This window comes from Schistocerca serialis, chromosome 4, assembly GCF_023864345.2.
Source record: "Schistocerca serialis cubense isolate TAMUIC-IGC-003099 chromosome 4, iqSchSeri2.2, whole genome shotgun sequence".
NCBI classification, from domain to species: Eukaryota; Metazoa; Arthropoda; class Insecta; order Orthoptera; family Acrididae; genus Schistocerca; species Schistocerca serialis.
This window is the reverse complement of record NC_064641.1, coordinates 632,451,419-632,468,814: the sequence shown is the minus strand read 5'-3', so window position 1 is coordinate 632,468,814 and position 17,396 is coordinate 632,451,419. Positions and strand designations below refer to the sequence as shown.

Here is a 17,396-nt window from a genome sequence, read left to right as displayed (position 1 = left end):
GTAATACGTATGTCCCTTCAGTTTGTCGGTTTTATAAATGTTCCTCCTGTATTTGTGTGATGGACAGTGTAAACCGTGCCGTCTACTGTTGGGTGATCTTGGCATATTTCTATCATTTCCGCCTGAAGGTGTAAAAAGCTCCTACAATTTTTTCACCCAAATTTTTTTTTTCCAACAGAGAATCCTTCAAATATCAGGAAAGAGAGTGTACATTCTCGGTCAATACCTCATACATACAGGATGCATTAAGTATCATACTAAGGCACCTCAAATGTTTCTCCTAACCCACTTTTATTTCCTGTAGGCAAATAATTTCACCAAACATTTGAGTGGTTTTTAAATTGTTTCAGATTGTCATCACAAGTGCTGTAAATGACCTAGTTCTTCTGTTTCACCATTCTTCAACACTATTCAATAATAGTTTGAAAAAAATATTAAAATTTTTTCCTTGTTTAATGACAATCATAATTTATCAGCACTATGCAGAGAGGAATATTGAGCAACACGATATCACATACAATAGCACACGAGACTTCACGACTTTATTCATGTACTATATAAGACTAAATTTGTTTGGCAGATATTGAGATGCATTAAACACGTGGTTGCCGAAATTGCAGGTGATCCGAATGCATCTCATGTCGCAAGATGAAAACGTGAAAAAGAGGAGAATGGAAATTCGAAATTTGCTTTCGTACTCCTTCTACGTTCGTATCTGCTACGAGAATTTGCTGCAGATAAAATATTTTCTGATAAATAGCAGGACTGTCTTCAGTATAATCTTCTTTTGTTGGAGACCTCTGAAAATTTGTCAGTTTGACACAAAGATATACTGTCTGTCTCATAAGAATCGAAACGAAATTGACAAAGCTCTGAATTGTATACTCACTCGTTCTTCTGCAGGTTCAGGAATGTGATGGTGTCACCAAAGCCCAAGAAAGCGTCGTCAGAGATGGAGCTGATGTTGTTGGCGCGGAGGTCCAAGTGGCGGAGGCGGTGCAAGCGACGCAGAGCTTCGCTGGGCACGGTGTGAATGTTGTTGTCCCCCAGGCGCAGGTACTGCAGGTTCTCTGCAACAGAAAACGGACAATAACATCACGTGGAGATTGTTTACCTCCCAGGGGCGTGTGGTGAACGTTTCTCGGAAATAAAAGGGCGATGTATGTATGTTGTTGCCTCTCACACAAAGGTAGTCTACGGTTTCTGTGAAACGGAGCATAACGCACAGAAATATTCACGTCTAAGATGGAAGTACTAGACGCACTCTGCAGAACAACATGAATAATGTCAATATCGTTGGATCCCAAGCACAAGTAGTACCGTGTCTATGCAAAAGGAAAGTGTGAATATTGTCTTCCAGGTACAGGTTATATAAGAGGTAGCCAGCGGACACGATATGATATACTTCTTGCTCCATAGATTCATACTGAAGACACACCCACTCATGTAGGACATATCATAAAGCGGGAATACATAATACATATTTGTACAAAAAGCCTGATACATGCGCGTAAGACTCACGCTTTGAGGGTTGCATACAAACTTCATTGCGTGTGTAGGTAATTCATCTATAGGTTTTGATGAGTCAATTTGCGAGTATCAAAATATGTGCCACAAAAGATCGCACCTTTTGACTGGATTGACTTAGAAGGTTGAGTGTTTTACACCACGGACGGACCGTACACCTTAATATGTGATATATATTTCAACTTCCTGAGGAAAAGGTGTCTCTTTATTACATTGACTTATCGACTTACACTGAAGCGCCAAAGAAACTGATATAAGCATGGCTATTCAAATACAGAGATCTGTAAATAGGCAGAATACGACGCTATGGTCGGCAAGGCCTGTGTAAGACAACAAGATCAATTACTGCTGCTACAATCTTGATGATTTCAGTGACTTTGAACGTGATGTTACATTCGGTGCACGAGTCATGAGACACAGCATCTCCGAGATAGCGATGAAGAGGGGACTTTCCCGTACGACCATTTCACGAATGTACCGTGAATACTAGGAATCCGGTAAACATCAAGTCTCCGACATTGATGCGGCTGGAAAAAGATCCTGCAAGAACGGGAACAACGACGACTGAAGTGAATCGTTCAACCCGACAGAAGTATAACCCTTCCGCAAATTGGAGCAGATTTCAGTGCTGGTCTATCAGCAAGTGTCAGCGTGCGAACCATTCAACGAAACGTTAACGATATGGGCTTTCGGAGCCGAAGGCTCACTCGTGTACCCACGATGGCTGCACGACGCAAAGCTTTACGCCTCGCCTGGGCCCGTCAACGCCGACATTGGACTGTCGATGACTGGAAACCAGTTGTCTGGTCGGACGAGTATCGTTTCAAATTGTATCGAGCGGATGGACGTGTTCGGGTATGGAGACAACCTCATGAATCCATGAAACCTGCATGTCAGCAGGGGACTGTTCAAGCTGGTGGAGGCTCTGTGGCGCCTTGTCACGTACTGCACGGCCCCTTCCGCCGACGATTCGAGTCCTCCCCGGGCATGGGTGTGTGTATTGTTCTTAGCATAAGTTAGTTTAACTAGTGTGTGAGTCTGAGGATCGATGACCTGAGTAGTTTGGTCCCTTAGGAACTCACATACATTTGAACATTTTTTGGAGGCTCTTACGGACTTATGGCCAGCCCTGCAGGATTCATGGTGTTAGTACCCTCCAACACTGTTTCAGACATTAGTCGAGTCCACGCCAAGTCGTGTTGCGGCTATTCTGTGTGCTTGCAGGGGCCCTACACGATATTAGATAGGTGCACCACTTTCTTTGGCTCTTCAGTGTAGAAGCTTGAATTTTATATGCCACCTAGGGACCGTAGCGGTTATTAACTGATATATATTTCAACTTGATACCTCTGCCCATTCCTGAGGGAAGGGTGTTTTCACAGACGGCCATATCTTTTCATTGCACTGAGTTAGAAGCTTGAATTGTTTGAGCTACCAAGAGACCGTAGACAGTATTTGAAGTATCTGTCTCTGTTCCTGAGAAACTGACAACCACGTGCTCCTATAAGGTCTCCGTTTTTACCGATTGAGGTACAGAACCCTAAAACGACATGTCCTAATGTCCCTTCCACATATCCTATGTTAAATGGTCGTCATGGATGTAGAATGGGTCAATTTCATTCTATAGGTAATAACAAACTTAAGTCAAAAGTGTTAACGGATAATATACTAGGGTGCACATGCTACGTTTTAGTCTCTTGTAGCCACACAACATCAAACAGGAAGCAGTTCGCAGTATTTATTTACACTGATCACATTACTGTACTGAAGATGTGCAGGAGTCAGATTTTATGTGATACTGACATTATTTTATATTACTAATAATATGTACATCACTCTGCTCCGCTAATAAATTCGTCAGTGCAGTAGAAGGAGTTGGCCATCAATAAATCGCTTACATCTCTCTTAAACTTTTTATGTATGGATGCAAGTTATTGAAAACGTGTATTCCTGAATAATTTAACCCTGTTGAACCAAAACAAATGACTAAATATTTGTGAAGATTATTCTTATTTCTAGTATTGGTTCCATGGTCCGAGCTGGCGGTTTAGAAAAGAAACATCGTATTATTTATAACAAATATGTTAAGGAATAGATGTATTGCGAAACAGGATCTAGTATCCTCACTTCCTCGAACAGGCCACTACAATAGTTCTTGTTCACGGTATGACCGTGAGTCGTAACCCCTGCAAACTAGACTTCCGTCACAGTACTCAAACTACACAGGATGGCCGATGCACCAGGCGAAGCAAGTACACCAGGAAATTCTAGGGGCCTATTGCAGTGGTCGCTAGCACGTGGAACAAATAGCGCGGAGTTTAGTATCACTAACCATCAGAATAAAAGTCGCACTCCGCGGCTTAACCAAAGGAGTGTGTTTGGGTGTTCCAGTCGCCGTCGCCGCTATCACTCCAGTTCACCGCGGCTCACCTGTCCTAAGAAGGACCCGATGTTCTTCGACTAGCTACGACACCGCTGTGGCATTGCGTACGCCGGGTAGAAGGCTGCAATGTGCGTTAATTCGACTTTTCGCGTCACATTCCAGAAACATTATATAACGATCTCTGGAAGGGGCACCAGATGTCTACAGACAGACTGCGCAATTCCCATAAATTACAGGCGCGAAACAGGTGTGATACATTATGTTCACATCAGGCGAATATGATGACCACGACATCAACATGATTCCGCTATCGTGCTTCTCAAAACCCTCTGGGACGTTTGTGACCTTGTGGCGCGAACAGTGATCTTGCCGAACTTGCCGGATGACGTCATACCTGTCAGAGACGGCATCAACTACGAAGGGATGCAGATGGTCCGCAATAATGTCCATTTAGCCCACAGCTGTCATAGTGACTTCGATTGCTACTACAGGGCCTTTGGAGGCCAAGACCTCTACTGGCCAGCGTGTAGCGTGGTGTAGATACCGAGCAGCTTCCGGCTGGAAAACGGCGGCAAATCTGGACGCAACCATCTACGTGGTGTAACAAGACATCCGATCCAAGGTCCACTCTCAATGAAACGGTGGCAACTGACGATGCCGTTCGGTCAACATGGAAACACCAAAGGATCGTATCATGCGTACCGCTATGTTCAACAACGGGCACTGAACAATGTGCTCCGAAACACTTGTGGCTGCTCCAGCGCTGTACTCTGTCGTCAGATCTGCCACGGATCGCCGCATATCCTGCGTTATGCAGTACAGAAGCTTCCGACGTCTACATTCTGTGACAAGGTGTCGCTACTCAGCGTTTCACCGTCCGTGAGCCGCTTTCCGTAAATGCTTACGATAGCAGCAGGAGCGAAAATCCGTTTCCGAGATAGTTGTTCCCAGGTGCCGGGTCATAGCCATCTGAAATCGGCTTTTGGCAGTGCATTTCCCCATTTGTGGCCTGCATCGCCACCAGAAATACTGCCCATCCGGCTCTGCCCCGTATATATACGAAATGTTTGTTCCGGGAAAAACAGAGCTCTTCAAAAAGGTTTTAAACTTTTGTACTTATTACTGCGAAACTATTACTTTTGGGAAACTAGATAGCTTTCTAAAATATGAGGTCGTGCTGAAGTAATGCCTCCGATTTTTTTATGTTCAAAATGGTTCAAATGGCTCTAAGCACTATGGGACTTAACATCTGAGGTCATCAGTCCCCTAGACTTAGAACTACTTAAACCTAACTAACCTAAAGACATCACACAGATCCATGCCCGAAACAGGATTCGAACCTGTGACCATAGCAGTCGCATGGCTCCAGACTGATGCGCTTAGAACCGCTCAGCCAGACCGGCCAGCTTTTTTATGTGAAAATTGTCGGGATTTTTAAATAAAACAAACATTACAAGCAGTGTACATCTTGATTCTTCATGTCTACTACTTCATAGTCACCTATGAGTCGAACACATTCCTCCCAATAAGAGGCCGGTTTGTTGATTCCGTCACTGTACAACGTTTGACTTCGTTGATAGAGCCACAACCTTACCTCTGCTTGCAACGTTTCATCACTATCAAAGTGAAGTCCTCGAAGGTGATCTTTAAGTTTTGGAAACAGATGGAGCAAGTCGGGACGATGTGGGGGAGTGATCGATGGCAGTGAACCCAAGTCGCGGGATTGTTGCAGATGTCGCAGCACTCGTGTGTGGTCCGGCATTGTCATGCTGAAGGAGAGATTGCTCCATGTGTGACCTCTTCGCATTCGAAACTCGATTACGGCACGCTGTTTCTCACGCACCAACATGGTTACATTACACACCGCCATGTTACTTGTTACAGTTCGCAGCTTTCTAGTGGCAGAAGATGCAAGTATGTAAACATGAAGAATGAGGTTGAAGACTGTTAATAACATTTGTTTTACTTAAAACACCTTAAGATTTTTCACATAATAATTCTTAGGCATTACTTTTCAGCACGCAGCCCTAGAAAGTGCTTGAAACATTTTCAGCGTCAATGGAAAAAATATAAATTATTGCGCAGAAGAAAGTAACAGATTGGCATATGGATGATTTAACATCCATTGTTTCTGTACATAGCTAACACGTGAACGTGATAACAGTGTCTCTTGCATGGAAGTATTTACTGCGAACATCGAAGCAGGAGCGGTAACGGATTGTGGTTCCCCATTACAGTGCCCATGTTACCACTATAGTAAAGAGAAGATTCGCATTCCTCTAGCAGCAAGTCTTAAAAGCTTATTTAGTTTAACTTATAAAAACAATTTAGGAAAGGTGTCATTAAAATACCACAGCCAGATAGCCAACGTTTTGGATTTTATCGACTCCCTAGCCCTAACTGTCAGGAACAGAAGTAGATGAAATGGGGGACCAAGTGTAGGTCACCATGACAGATTAGATGGTTATGCGAGGTAAAGACTATCAAAAGCTACTCGTTTATACAATGTTCAGCGCTCAGGTTCGTTGAAAACTCTTCGATGCGGAACGAGACAGACTCAGAAAAATCTTGAGCTTTCAGTTCAGTTGTTCTACACTGCTCCAAGTCTCTGCAGTGATTTGTCGGCTGGGACGATTCCGGTAGTGAAGTGAAATGAACCTTACGACGACCTTCACGTTCGCTTCCCCGTTGCTCAGGCTATTTTCCTTCCTCACAGATTGCTGTAATCGTTTGTCAGTCAGGTCTTAGTAGACGATATCTTTGTCTTCGATTACTTCGAAAAGTCACTGCCCTTTGAATAGGACCATTTCTCAACTCTCTTTCCTGGGAGTGGGTTTCTTGCTGGGAGATCGCTGAGATGGAGGGCGTGTCCCGGATCGGAAATCTGTTATTTATAGCCCCATTACGTCGAAGGCGGGGTGCCAAAGTGTTTCCGGACAGCCACTCCTCAATCAGTCGCCGATATGCGCTGGTTTCAGGAGCCGCGTGGAACATGCAGCGCTCCCTTCGACCTGTCGCGTAATTAGTCTGCCGGAGAGTGGTGGAGCTACGGATTAGGGCCTCAGATTAATTCAAGTTAGTGGGGAGCCTGGCGGCAAGCCGTGAGGATTAAGATCTCCGCAGGGACACACACGCCTTCGTCTTCGTATGTCACTCGGCGCGGGCTGCGAGCTAATACCTGGGTCTCTCTTGTTCCGCTGGAGACAGAGTAGCTCGTTATGAAGCTATAAAAAAGCGTAACAGTAAGGAATGAGGTGTCTGTGAGAACGCGTAGTAACGCCAGGACAAACAGGTCGTATTTTAAAATATAAATTAAAGGGCGAGGTAATAAATTATGGTTTTTGCGACACGTTTCGGAGGCATTGCTTTATTATCAGTTGACAATTCCGGTGTTTAGCTCCGATCCCCTGCTCCTGTGAAACAACGTCGAAATATCTCCAGTCCCACGCATCTTAGTTGGCTTCTTTCCTAAGGCCGCTGCATTTCATCTTAAAACATTCAGTGTTTACAAACGTTACTATTAAATTTACATACGTGTGGTGTCTTTTTTGGACTAGTCCATAAGAACAGACGTCGTACATGAATATATACGACTTGACGGCCATTAAGGTCATTTCAGTGCGGATATACTCTCTCTCTAGAACTCCTGCGGGAATCCAATGTGATGTGGCGAGTAATGAATATAGTAGACAGGGGGCGCTACGTAAGTAGTGTGCGACAAGTTGGTAATTTGTGTCGGTCGGAAAGGTAGCGGGGACAGCTCGGCACAAATTTTCACCTTTTGCCACTAAATTCATTTCAGCGTGCAACTGCGGCCGATGAGGGAATTTATTTCATTTCATCATTTACTACTACGGTTTGTAAACAATGTATTTTGACGACTGGATGGTTGTCACTCAGTATTATAGGGACGTATGACTACCTATCCACCAAGAATAGCGAGCCGAGTGAATGGGCTTCAAACTAATACATGACCCAGAGTTGTCCCATTCCTGTTACAGTGGCCGATGGAGGAGGGTTTGCAACCTGGAGAATATTTTTGTCTTCGAACATATTGCTCACCAAACCAAGAAGCTTACTGTCGAAAAATTCACAAGAACGCAACACCGAGATCTTGTATGTACTGTAGAAGCAGTTATATTCATTAAACAGTTCTACTTCGAAAAAGCTCGGCAGGAGCATTCTTCTCAGAACTTGGATGAATAAGTCATAAAAAGTCAGGCCTGGTCCTGAAAAGTATGGAAATTGTGGCGCTATTAACGATTATCGCTTGTAAACACATCCCAAGAAGATGTAGAACAGTGTACTTACCTGGACTTGAGAAAGACTCAAAGTTCTGCTTAAGAGGAACGAACAGCTCTTCGAGAATGATTCACTCTCACAAGAGACAATACAATCAGGAGAATAACTTATTCAAGTCGTATCAACACACGAACAGATAAATTTTGCTAATCTCATCAAATTTTTGGACTTTAAACATAATGGTCGATAAGCCTGGAAATTATTGATAAACCTCAACGGTAATCCTGCAGATTTTATACTCAGGAGTGAGAAGTTTCGTCTTTGCCCAAATAGTGTACCAGCTGTTGGTTTACAATAAAACCATGGAAAGATGAAATGTTAAGAAATTTGAACGATGTGAAGAGGAGAATGATCATGTTAGTACTGCAACCAGAGATGAAGAACTGAATAATGCTGTTCATTAGATGAAAAGTAACAAATCTGCAGGCTTAGATGACATGAGATCGGAGCAAATAAGACCTCTTACCATGAATCCTGAAAATGATGAACACTTATATTGCTAGACTGATAATCACAAAGAACTGGCGCAAGGCAACAGAAAAACTCGTGGCAACGCTTCAGTCAGGCAAATAACCGTAAGAACTTCAGACCTGTATCACTTCTCTGACATTCTTTATAACTCTGGACAGAATGATCTTGAATCAAATTTTTTTGTGTGTGAACAGTCACGTTCCAGATCAGGAAGTCATGTACTAGTTAGACCCTTATTTAACCCAGCACATCGAGGAAGGATATGGAAGATCAGCCTCCCAGGAAATGCAAACATAGATGGTGGAATGCAACTTGTGATCAGGCAGTTGAACGTTGAGTTAAGGCATGGAAGAAGTTTAACAGCAACAGAACAACAGAAACATGGCAGGATTTTCACAACGTCCAAAAACATCCTCGAAATATATTAGAGAAGTTAAAAAGACATACGACAGAAACATACTAAATGGAATCGAGGAACACTTCATATAAAATAATACGAGAAATTCCTGTAGAATATTCAGGGAAAATTTATTAGTTATCAGCCTACAAATATCTACTTCAGAAGAACAAATGGATCTCTAGAAACAAACACTAAAAAAGATTGCAATATTCGTAAAGAATACTTTGATAAACTCCTCAACTGTGAGAAGCCCATAGAAAAATTACACTTCACAAAAATACTACCAAACCAAGACTCGACGCCGCCTACAATCACTGAGGTAGAGGAGTTATGAAGCAACTAAAGACCAACAGAGCCCCAGAGGAAGACGGCATTATTGCCAAGACCTGGGAACTCACAGACCAAGGTATTAAAAAAAAAGTCGTAAAGTTCTCTTGGAAATATGGAGCACAGAGAAAATTACACGGGAATGGAAATGTGCACTGATTCACCCACTCCACAAAAAGGAAGACAGGACAGACCCTAATAATCACAGATGGACCTCATTATTAGCGGTCACTTACAAAATTCTGTCCAAGGTGTTACTGAACAGACTGGAATCACAAGTGGATTCAAATATAGGTGAATACCAGGCGGGGTTCAGAAAGGTAAGATTCTGTGTTGAACAAATTTGGAACCTGTGAACACTCTTGAAGGTCAGACAGGCGAATAACAGTGTAGTTACATTTGAGGACTTCAAGAAGGCCTATGTCTCCACTGACAGGCAGATTCTCTTTGACACACAGAGAGAATATGGAATAGACAGAAGAATTGGGGCACTGATAGAACAGACGCTCACACACAGCACAACCAAAATAAAATTTATGGGAGATATCTCAGATCTATTTGAGATACATACAGGAGTCAGACAAGGGGATGGTCTCTCACCACTTCTATTCAACATATTCCTGGACAAAATTGTCAAGCAATGGGAAGAAAAAGTTCAAAATGTTCAAATGTGTGTGAATTCTTATGGGACTTAACTTCTAAGGACATCAGTCCCTAAGCTTACACACTACTTAACCTAAATTATCCTAAGGACAAACACACACACCCATGCCCGAGGGAGGACTCGAACCTCCGCCGGGACCAGCCGCACAGTCCATGACTGCAGCGCCCTAGACCACTCGGCTAGTCTCGCGTGGTGAAGGAAAAGTAAAAGGAATTCAGAGACATCATAAAATGAAACTTCCTGGCAGAATAAAACTGTGTGCCCGACCGAGACTCGAACTCAGGACCTTTGCCTTCCGCGGGCAACTGCTCTACCAACTGAGCTACCGAAGCACGACTCACGCCCGGTACTCACAGCTTTATTTCTGCCAGTACCTCGTCTCCTACCTTCCAAACTTTACAGAAGCTCTCCTGCGAACCTTGCAGAACTAGCACTCCTGAAAGAAAGGATATTGCGGAGACATGGCTTAGCAACTGCCTGGGGGATGTTTCCAGAATGAGATTTTCACTCTGCAGCGGAGTGTGCGCTGATATGAAACTTCCTGGCAGATTAAAACTGTGTGCCCGACCGAGACTCGAACTCGGGACCTCATTCTGGAAACATCATAAAATGCCTAGCATTTGCAAATGACTAGGCAATACTCGGCAACAACAGAGAAGAAGCGCAAGAATCCCTGGAATATTTACATGAAGTCTCTACTAAACCGGGGTTAGAGATATCTTACGAGAAAACACAGTACTCGTATATGGAAACAAAGAACAATACACAAGTCATGCACACAAAATACAGATTTCCCTAACAGAGTGGAAAAATCCAAGTATCTTGGACAATACATACAAATAGGAGGATCAAACAAGTCATCCAATACAGAACGAACAGGAAATCCTCAGAAAGTATACAAAGTCACATGGGCGCCCTACAATAAAAGAAGCATCTGAAGACAGGCGAGAGTCAGGCACTGCAATACAGTTGTACTGCTACAAGCCCTCTATGCAACAGAAACGACCACAATCGGGGCATCAGGCGTCACAGACACAGAAAAGATAGAACTTAAAATCCTTCCTAAAATTTTTGGGGCAGTACAGAGAGATGGTACTCTACTGGCCATTAAAATTGCTACATCAAGAAGAAATGCAGATGATAAACGGGTATTCACTGGACAAATATATTGTACTAGAACTGACATGTGATTACATTTTCACGCAATTTGGGTGCGTAGATCCTGAGAAATCAGTACCCAGAACAACCACCTCTGGCGGTAATAACAGCCTTGATACACCTGGGCATTGAGTCAAACAGAGCTTGGATCGCGTGTACAGGTACAGCTGCCCATGCAGCTTCAACACGATACCACTGTTCATCAAGAGTAGTGACTGGCGTATTGTGACGAGCCAGTTGCTCGGCCACCATTGATCAGATATTTTCAGTTGGTGAGAGATCTGGAGAATGTGCTGGCCAGGGCAGCAGTCGAACATTTTCTGTATCCAGAGAGGCCCGTACTGGCATGCAACATGCGGTCGTGCATTATCCTGCTGAAATGAAGGGTTTCGCAGGGATCGAATGAAGGGTAGAGCCACGGGTCGTAACACATCTGAAGTGTAGCGTCTGTAACGTCCACTGTTCAAAGTGCCGTCAATGCGAACAAGAGGTGACCGAGACGTGTAACCAATGGCAACCCATACCATCACGCCGAGTGATACGCCAGTATGGCGATGACGAATACACGCTTCCAATGTGCGTTCACCGCGATGTCGCCAAACACGGATGCGACCATCATGATGCTGTAAACAGAACCTGGATTCATCCGAAAAAAATGGCCTTTTGCCATTCGTGCACCCAGGTTCGTCGTTGAGTACACCATCGCAGGCGCTCCTGTCTGTGATTCAGCGAACATACAGACAGGCTCACAGACATAATCAGAAAACGTCGATTAACATTCTTTGTGCATGTACACAGAATGAACAACACCAGATTCACAAAGAGTATTTTTGATGTAATCAGCAGCTCAGTCAGAACAACCAACTGGTTTCATGAATTAGAAGAAGACTTTTAAAAAAGCAGGAATCAATAAAGTAATGATAGATGAGTGATACAAATTCGGAAACAAAATTATGAACACGACATTTGAAGTAAAAGAATGGAAGAGACCAGGGAAAATATGGACAGAACAAAGGAAACACGAAGACAGTCAAAGGGTGAAGAGGTTTTGGGAAGAGAAAAAGAAGAAGAAACCATGAAAACAGGGGAAAGTTGAATAATCATGTAACACTCAAGTTCAATCACTGTCTTAAGGACAAGATGTGTAATAATAACAAATAAATTATATTCGGTTGTCTGCAGGCTGGAGCTACCGCCCGACAGCGTCCCCGATGTAGTCCGTCTGGTTCAGATCAGACGAATTTGGTGGCCAATATATCAACGTGAGTTCACTAGCATACTCCTCAAATCACTGCAGCACCGTTAGTTGTCTTTCTCTAATATTCTATTGCTATCGGGGAAAACATCAAGAATGACGGGGATGCAGGTGGTCTGCAAGGATATTAGGATGTTCACGTAGTCCAGGTCTGTTTATGATGCCTTGTATTACTACAATACCTACGGGAGAGGAGGGAGCGGGGAAGTGTCATTCTTCTGTAAGATTGCGGTACTCTTGCCGGTGATGCAAGGAACGACACAAAGGCGGTAGCATGCTACGAATAAGTGAAACGCGGCAACAGTAACACTTGAAAATGGCTTGCACGCTTGCGTCATGTACAAGGAAGAACAACGTTCTATCATACGTTTTATGAGCAGTTAAGGTACTAAAACTACTGAAATGCATCGGTAACTGCAGGTCTGATATGGTAATGCATATCTATTACTGCAGTAAGTGAGTGAGTGGAGTAGAAAGTTCGATGATGGCGTGACTTCTGTGACAGATACTCGGTGACCGGGTCAGGCATATCGCTTTATGATACCACAGTCTACCGCACTGGCTGAAACCATTATGATGGAAATGGAATAGCCACAAAAAAAAATGTGTGTGAAATCTTATGGGACTTCACTGCTAAGGTCATCAGTCCCTAAGCTTACACACTACTTAACCTAAATTATCCTAAGGACAAACACACACACCCATGCCCGAGGGAGGACTCGAACCTCCGCCGGGACCAGCCGAATAGCCTCAAGTATGAGCATTAACCACGGCTCAGCACATCACATCATTCATGAAGTGCTTAAGTTTCGGAAAGTGTTTGCAGGATGGTTGGATGTCAGCTCACTCCAGAACTGAAAGAGCGACGCTTTGACATCTATGAAGAACTTTTGCGACGCTTTGACGCAGAAGGTGATAGCTTCTTCATGAGAACTGTTATAAGAGACGAAACTGGGTACACTACCATCAGCTCAAAACAAAAAGAACAAACGAGGAATGCCACCATTCCTCATCACCACAACCCAAGAAATTCCGGACGCAGTGATCTGCAGGGAGGGCTTCGCTGACTGTCGTTTGGGATGAGCGAGGAGCTGTCTTGGAACACTACGCGACTGAGGGAAACAGAATCACAAGTGCGCCATATTCAAATACGTTAAAAAAAATTGACTTTGGCCTCCAGCAAAATCAAAGCAACGTAGACTTCTGAGTATTGGTGTCATTTTACAACATGACAACGCTCGGTCTCAGAGTATTGTGAAACACTTGCGACCATTCCATTTGACTCCGCCTCGTATAATGAATACCCGGGTGGACGTCCCCCACAGCAGTACTGTTCCCATTCACCTGCATGTTTCGAGCAGCCTTTCACATTGGACGACGGCGTATTTGAGTACAAAACGTTCTAGCATCCTATTTCTATAGCTACTGAAGGAGTTAATAGTAACAACAACAGTATTATTTCATTGCTTATATCATGAAATTTCCCATGTGCTGTTCTCTTTTATATTCATTTATTAATTAAGAAAAATATTATTTCTCTATCATAGCTCTAAGTGTCAGGTTTAACTCTATGAAACTAAAATAGTTCCACTAATTTAGTAATTTACGTAAAGTCGCCACCGATTTACGACTGTACAAGCCTCTGGCACTTCCTGTAGGTAATGACAATCAAAATCTTATTGTCATGTTACCTGATAGGAATTTTACCATATAGTTCCGCATTAGTTTAATGACATAGAGTTCTGACATCTTTGATTGCGATGCATTATTAAGTGGGCTGATGCTTGCTGCCGTCATGGCTGCCGTAGAAAGTGACAAATGGACAAATGATCAGAGGATATACAGGGTGGTCCATTGATCGTGACCGGGCCAAATTTCTCCCGAAATGAACGTCAAACGAAATAACTACAAAGAACGAAATTTGTCTAGCTTGAAGGGGGAAACCAGATGGCGCTACGGTTGGCCCGCTAGATGGCGCTGTCATAGGTCAAACGGATATCGACTGCGGTTTTTTAAATAGGAAGTCCCATTTTTTATTTCATGTTCGTGTAGTACGTAAAGAATTATGAATGGTTTAGTTTGACCAATTTTTTCGCTTTGTGCTGGATGGCACTGTAATAGCCCCAAAATATGGCTCACAATTTGAGACGAACAGTTGGTAACAGATAGTTTTTTTTAAATTAAAAAACAGAACGTATGTACGTTTGAACATTTTATTTCAGTTGTTCCAATTGATACATGTACCTTTGTGAACTTATCATTTCTGAGAATGCATGCTGTAACAGCGTGATTACCTGTAAGTACCACATTAATGCAATAAATACTCAAAATGATGTCCGTCAACCTCAATGCGTTTGGCAATACGTGTCACGACATTCCTCTCAATAGTTAGTAGTTCGTCTTCCGTAATGTTCGCACAGGCATTGACAATGCGCTGACGGATGTTGTCAGGCGTTATGCTTCAACTTTCCCCACAGAAAGAAATCCGGGGACGTCACATCCGATGAACGTGCGGGCCATGGTATGGTTCTCCGACGACCAATCCACCTGTCATGAAATATGCTATTCCATACCGCTTCAACCGCACGCGAGCTATGTGCCGGACATCCATCATGTTGGAAGTACACCGCCATTCTGTCATGCAGTGAAACATCTTGTAGTAACATCGGTAGAGCATTACGTAGGATATCAGCATACATTGCACTAATTAGATTGCCATCGATAAAATGGGGGCCAATTATCCTTCCTCCCATAATGCCTTACCATACATTAACCCGCCAAGGTCGGTGATGTTCCAGTTGTCGCAGACATCGTGGATTTTCCGTTGCCCAATAGTGCATATTATGCCGGTTTACGTTACCGCTGTTGGTGAATGACGCTTTGTCGCTAAATAGAACGCGTGCAAAAAATCTGTCATCGTCCCGTAATTTCTCTTTTTCCGAATGGCAGAACTGTACACTACGTTCAATGTCGTCGCCATGCAAATCCTGGTGCATAGAAATATGGTAAAAGTGCAGTCGATGTTGATGTGGCATTTTCAACACCGACGATTTAAAGATTCCCGATTCTCGCGCAGTTTGTCTGCTACTGATGTGCGGATTAGCCGCAACAGCAGCTAAAACACCTACTTGGGCATCATCATTTGTTGCAGGTCTTGGTTGACGTTTCACATGTGGCTGAACACTTTCTGTTTCCTTAAATAACGTAACTATCCAGCGAACGGTCCGGACACTTGGATGATGTCGTCCAGGATACCGAGCAGCATACATAGCACACGCCCGTTGGGCATTTTGATCACAGTAGCCATACATCAACACGATATCGACCTTTTCCGCAATTGGTAAACGGTCCATTTTAACACGGGTAATGTATCACGGAGCAAATACCGTCTGCACTAGAGGAATGTTACTTGATACCACGTACTTTTACGTTTTTGACTATTACAGCGCCATCTATCACAAAACGAAAAAATTGGTCCAACTAAACCATTCATAATTCTTTACGCACTACACGAATTTGTAATAGAAATGGGGGTTCCTATTCAAACCAACGCAGTTGATATCGTTTTGACATATGGCAGCGCCATCTAGCGGGCCAATCATAGCACCATCTGGTTTCCCCCTTCAAGCTAGAGGAGTTTCCTTCTTTGTAGTTTTTTCGTTTGATGCTTATTTCGTGAGATATTTGGCCCGGTCACTATCAATGGACCACCCTGTATAATAACGGCTGTACAAAGAAATATGTTGATTTGCTCATAGTCTTTGCCGTTATTACGGCACACAGCACTGTACTGATTCACTGTACTAAATAAATCAATGTTTTTGCTCTTAAGTTACTAATAATTGAAGATTATTTCTTAACATTAAATCTGCTCTTTAAAGCTATGTTCCAGAGATAATGTTTTCTATAGTTATTAAATGTCTTTAGAAGGGGACGTACGTGAGATATTTCAATTACTACACGTGAAATTCGCATAATGAATGACAATGCCGGTATTTAAACAAGTTCTTTGTTCACTTATGTCACGACAGGACTCGAATACTAAACGATGATCCAGCGCGGTACTAAGTAAAAACTCAGTAATGCACCAACGGAACAAATGCTGGCGCACTAAGTGGCGTGTAAAATTGTGTTACTCTACCGGAGAGATTCTACTAGCGAGAACTGGGAAGTATGTATTTCAGCGAGTGCTGAGGATAAGCTAATTTGGCATACGTATTATGCCCGGGATTTTCCGTATATACAGGAGGTAACAAAGCCGCGGAAAACCGTCCTCTGTTGTTTACTGTAGAACACACATCATGACTATTGATATGTTTTCCAATGCAGCTTGCGTTCGTGACCGTCAGGTACGTCTATTGTGAGACCCCATTACTCTGCAATTTGACTTCAAGCGATGGGCCTGTCACGTAGCGCACTCTGACGTAATAACGTCGCTTTGAGTTCAGCGAACAGTGGAGATGAATGGAGAGGCAATGAGTGATTATGGCTTTTGAAACATGCAGTGTGTATTTATCTCGCGAGAGAAAAAAGTGACTCGCAAAAATTACGAATGTATTCACCCCACTTTAAATTTTATTCTGACATTCTGTCTATAACAGTTTTCCAGGTAGTCTCTTACACTTCCGCTCAAACTTTTCTTCGGTAATGATATATTTCCAGCTGTCTTGTTTGGTTAGTTCATGAAATTTTCTTCTAAATGCTATAAATGACACAAAAAAATGGCTCTGAGCACTATGGGACTTAACATCTATGGTCATCAGTCCTCTAGAACTTAGAACTACTTAAACCTAACTAACCTAAGGACAGCACACAACACCCAGCCATCACGAGGCAGAGAAAATCCCTGACCCCGCCGGGAATCGAACCCGGGAAAAATGACACAAAAGAAACGAATTTAACGAAACTT

At 43.1% G+C, this 17,396-nt stretch overlaps 1 protein-coding gene across 2 annotated transcripts in view; it reads right to left on the bottom strand.

The window, feature by feature from the left end:
• Window positions 1-17,396, bottom strand: part of LOC126475466 (slit homolog 2 protein) — a 643,465-nt gene that overhangs the window by 199,942 nt on the left and 426,127 nt on the right. For both annotated transcript variants that reach the window (XM_050103348.1, XM_050103349.1), the window contains one exon: window positions 890-1,070. In XM_050103348.1, coding sequence (XP_049959305.1) covers window positions 890-1,070 — 181 coding nt within the window. The remainder of the gene's footprint in view (window positions 1-889; window positions 1,071-17,396) is intronic.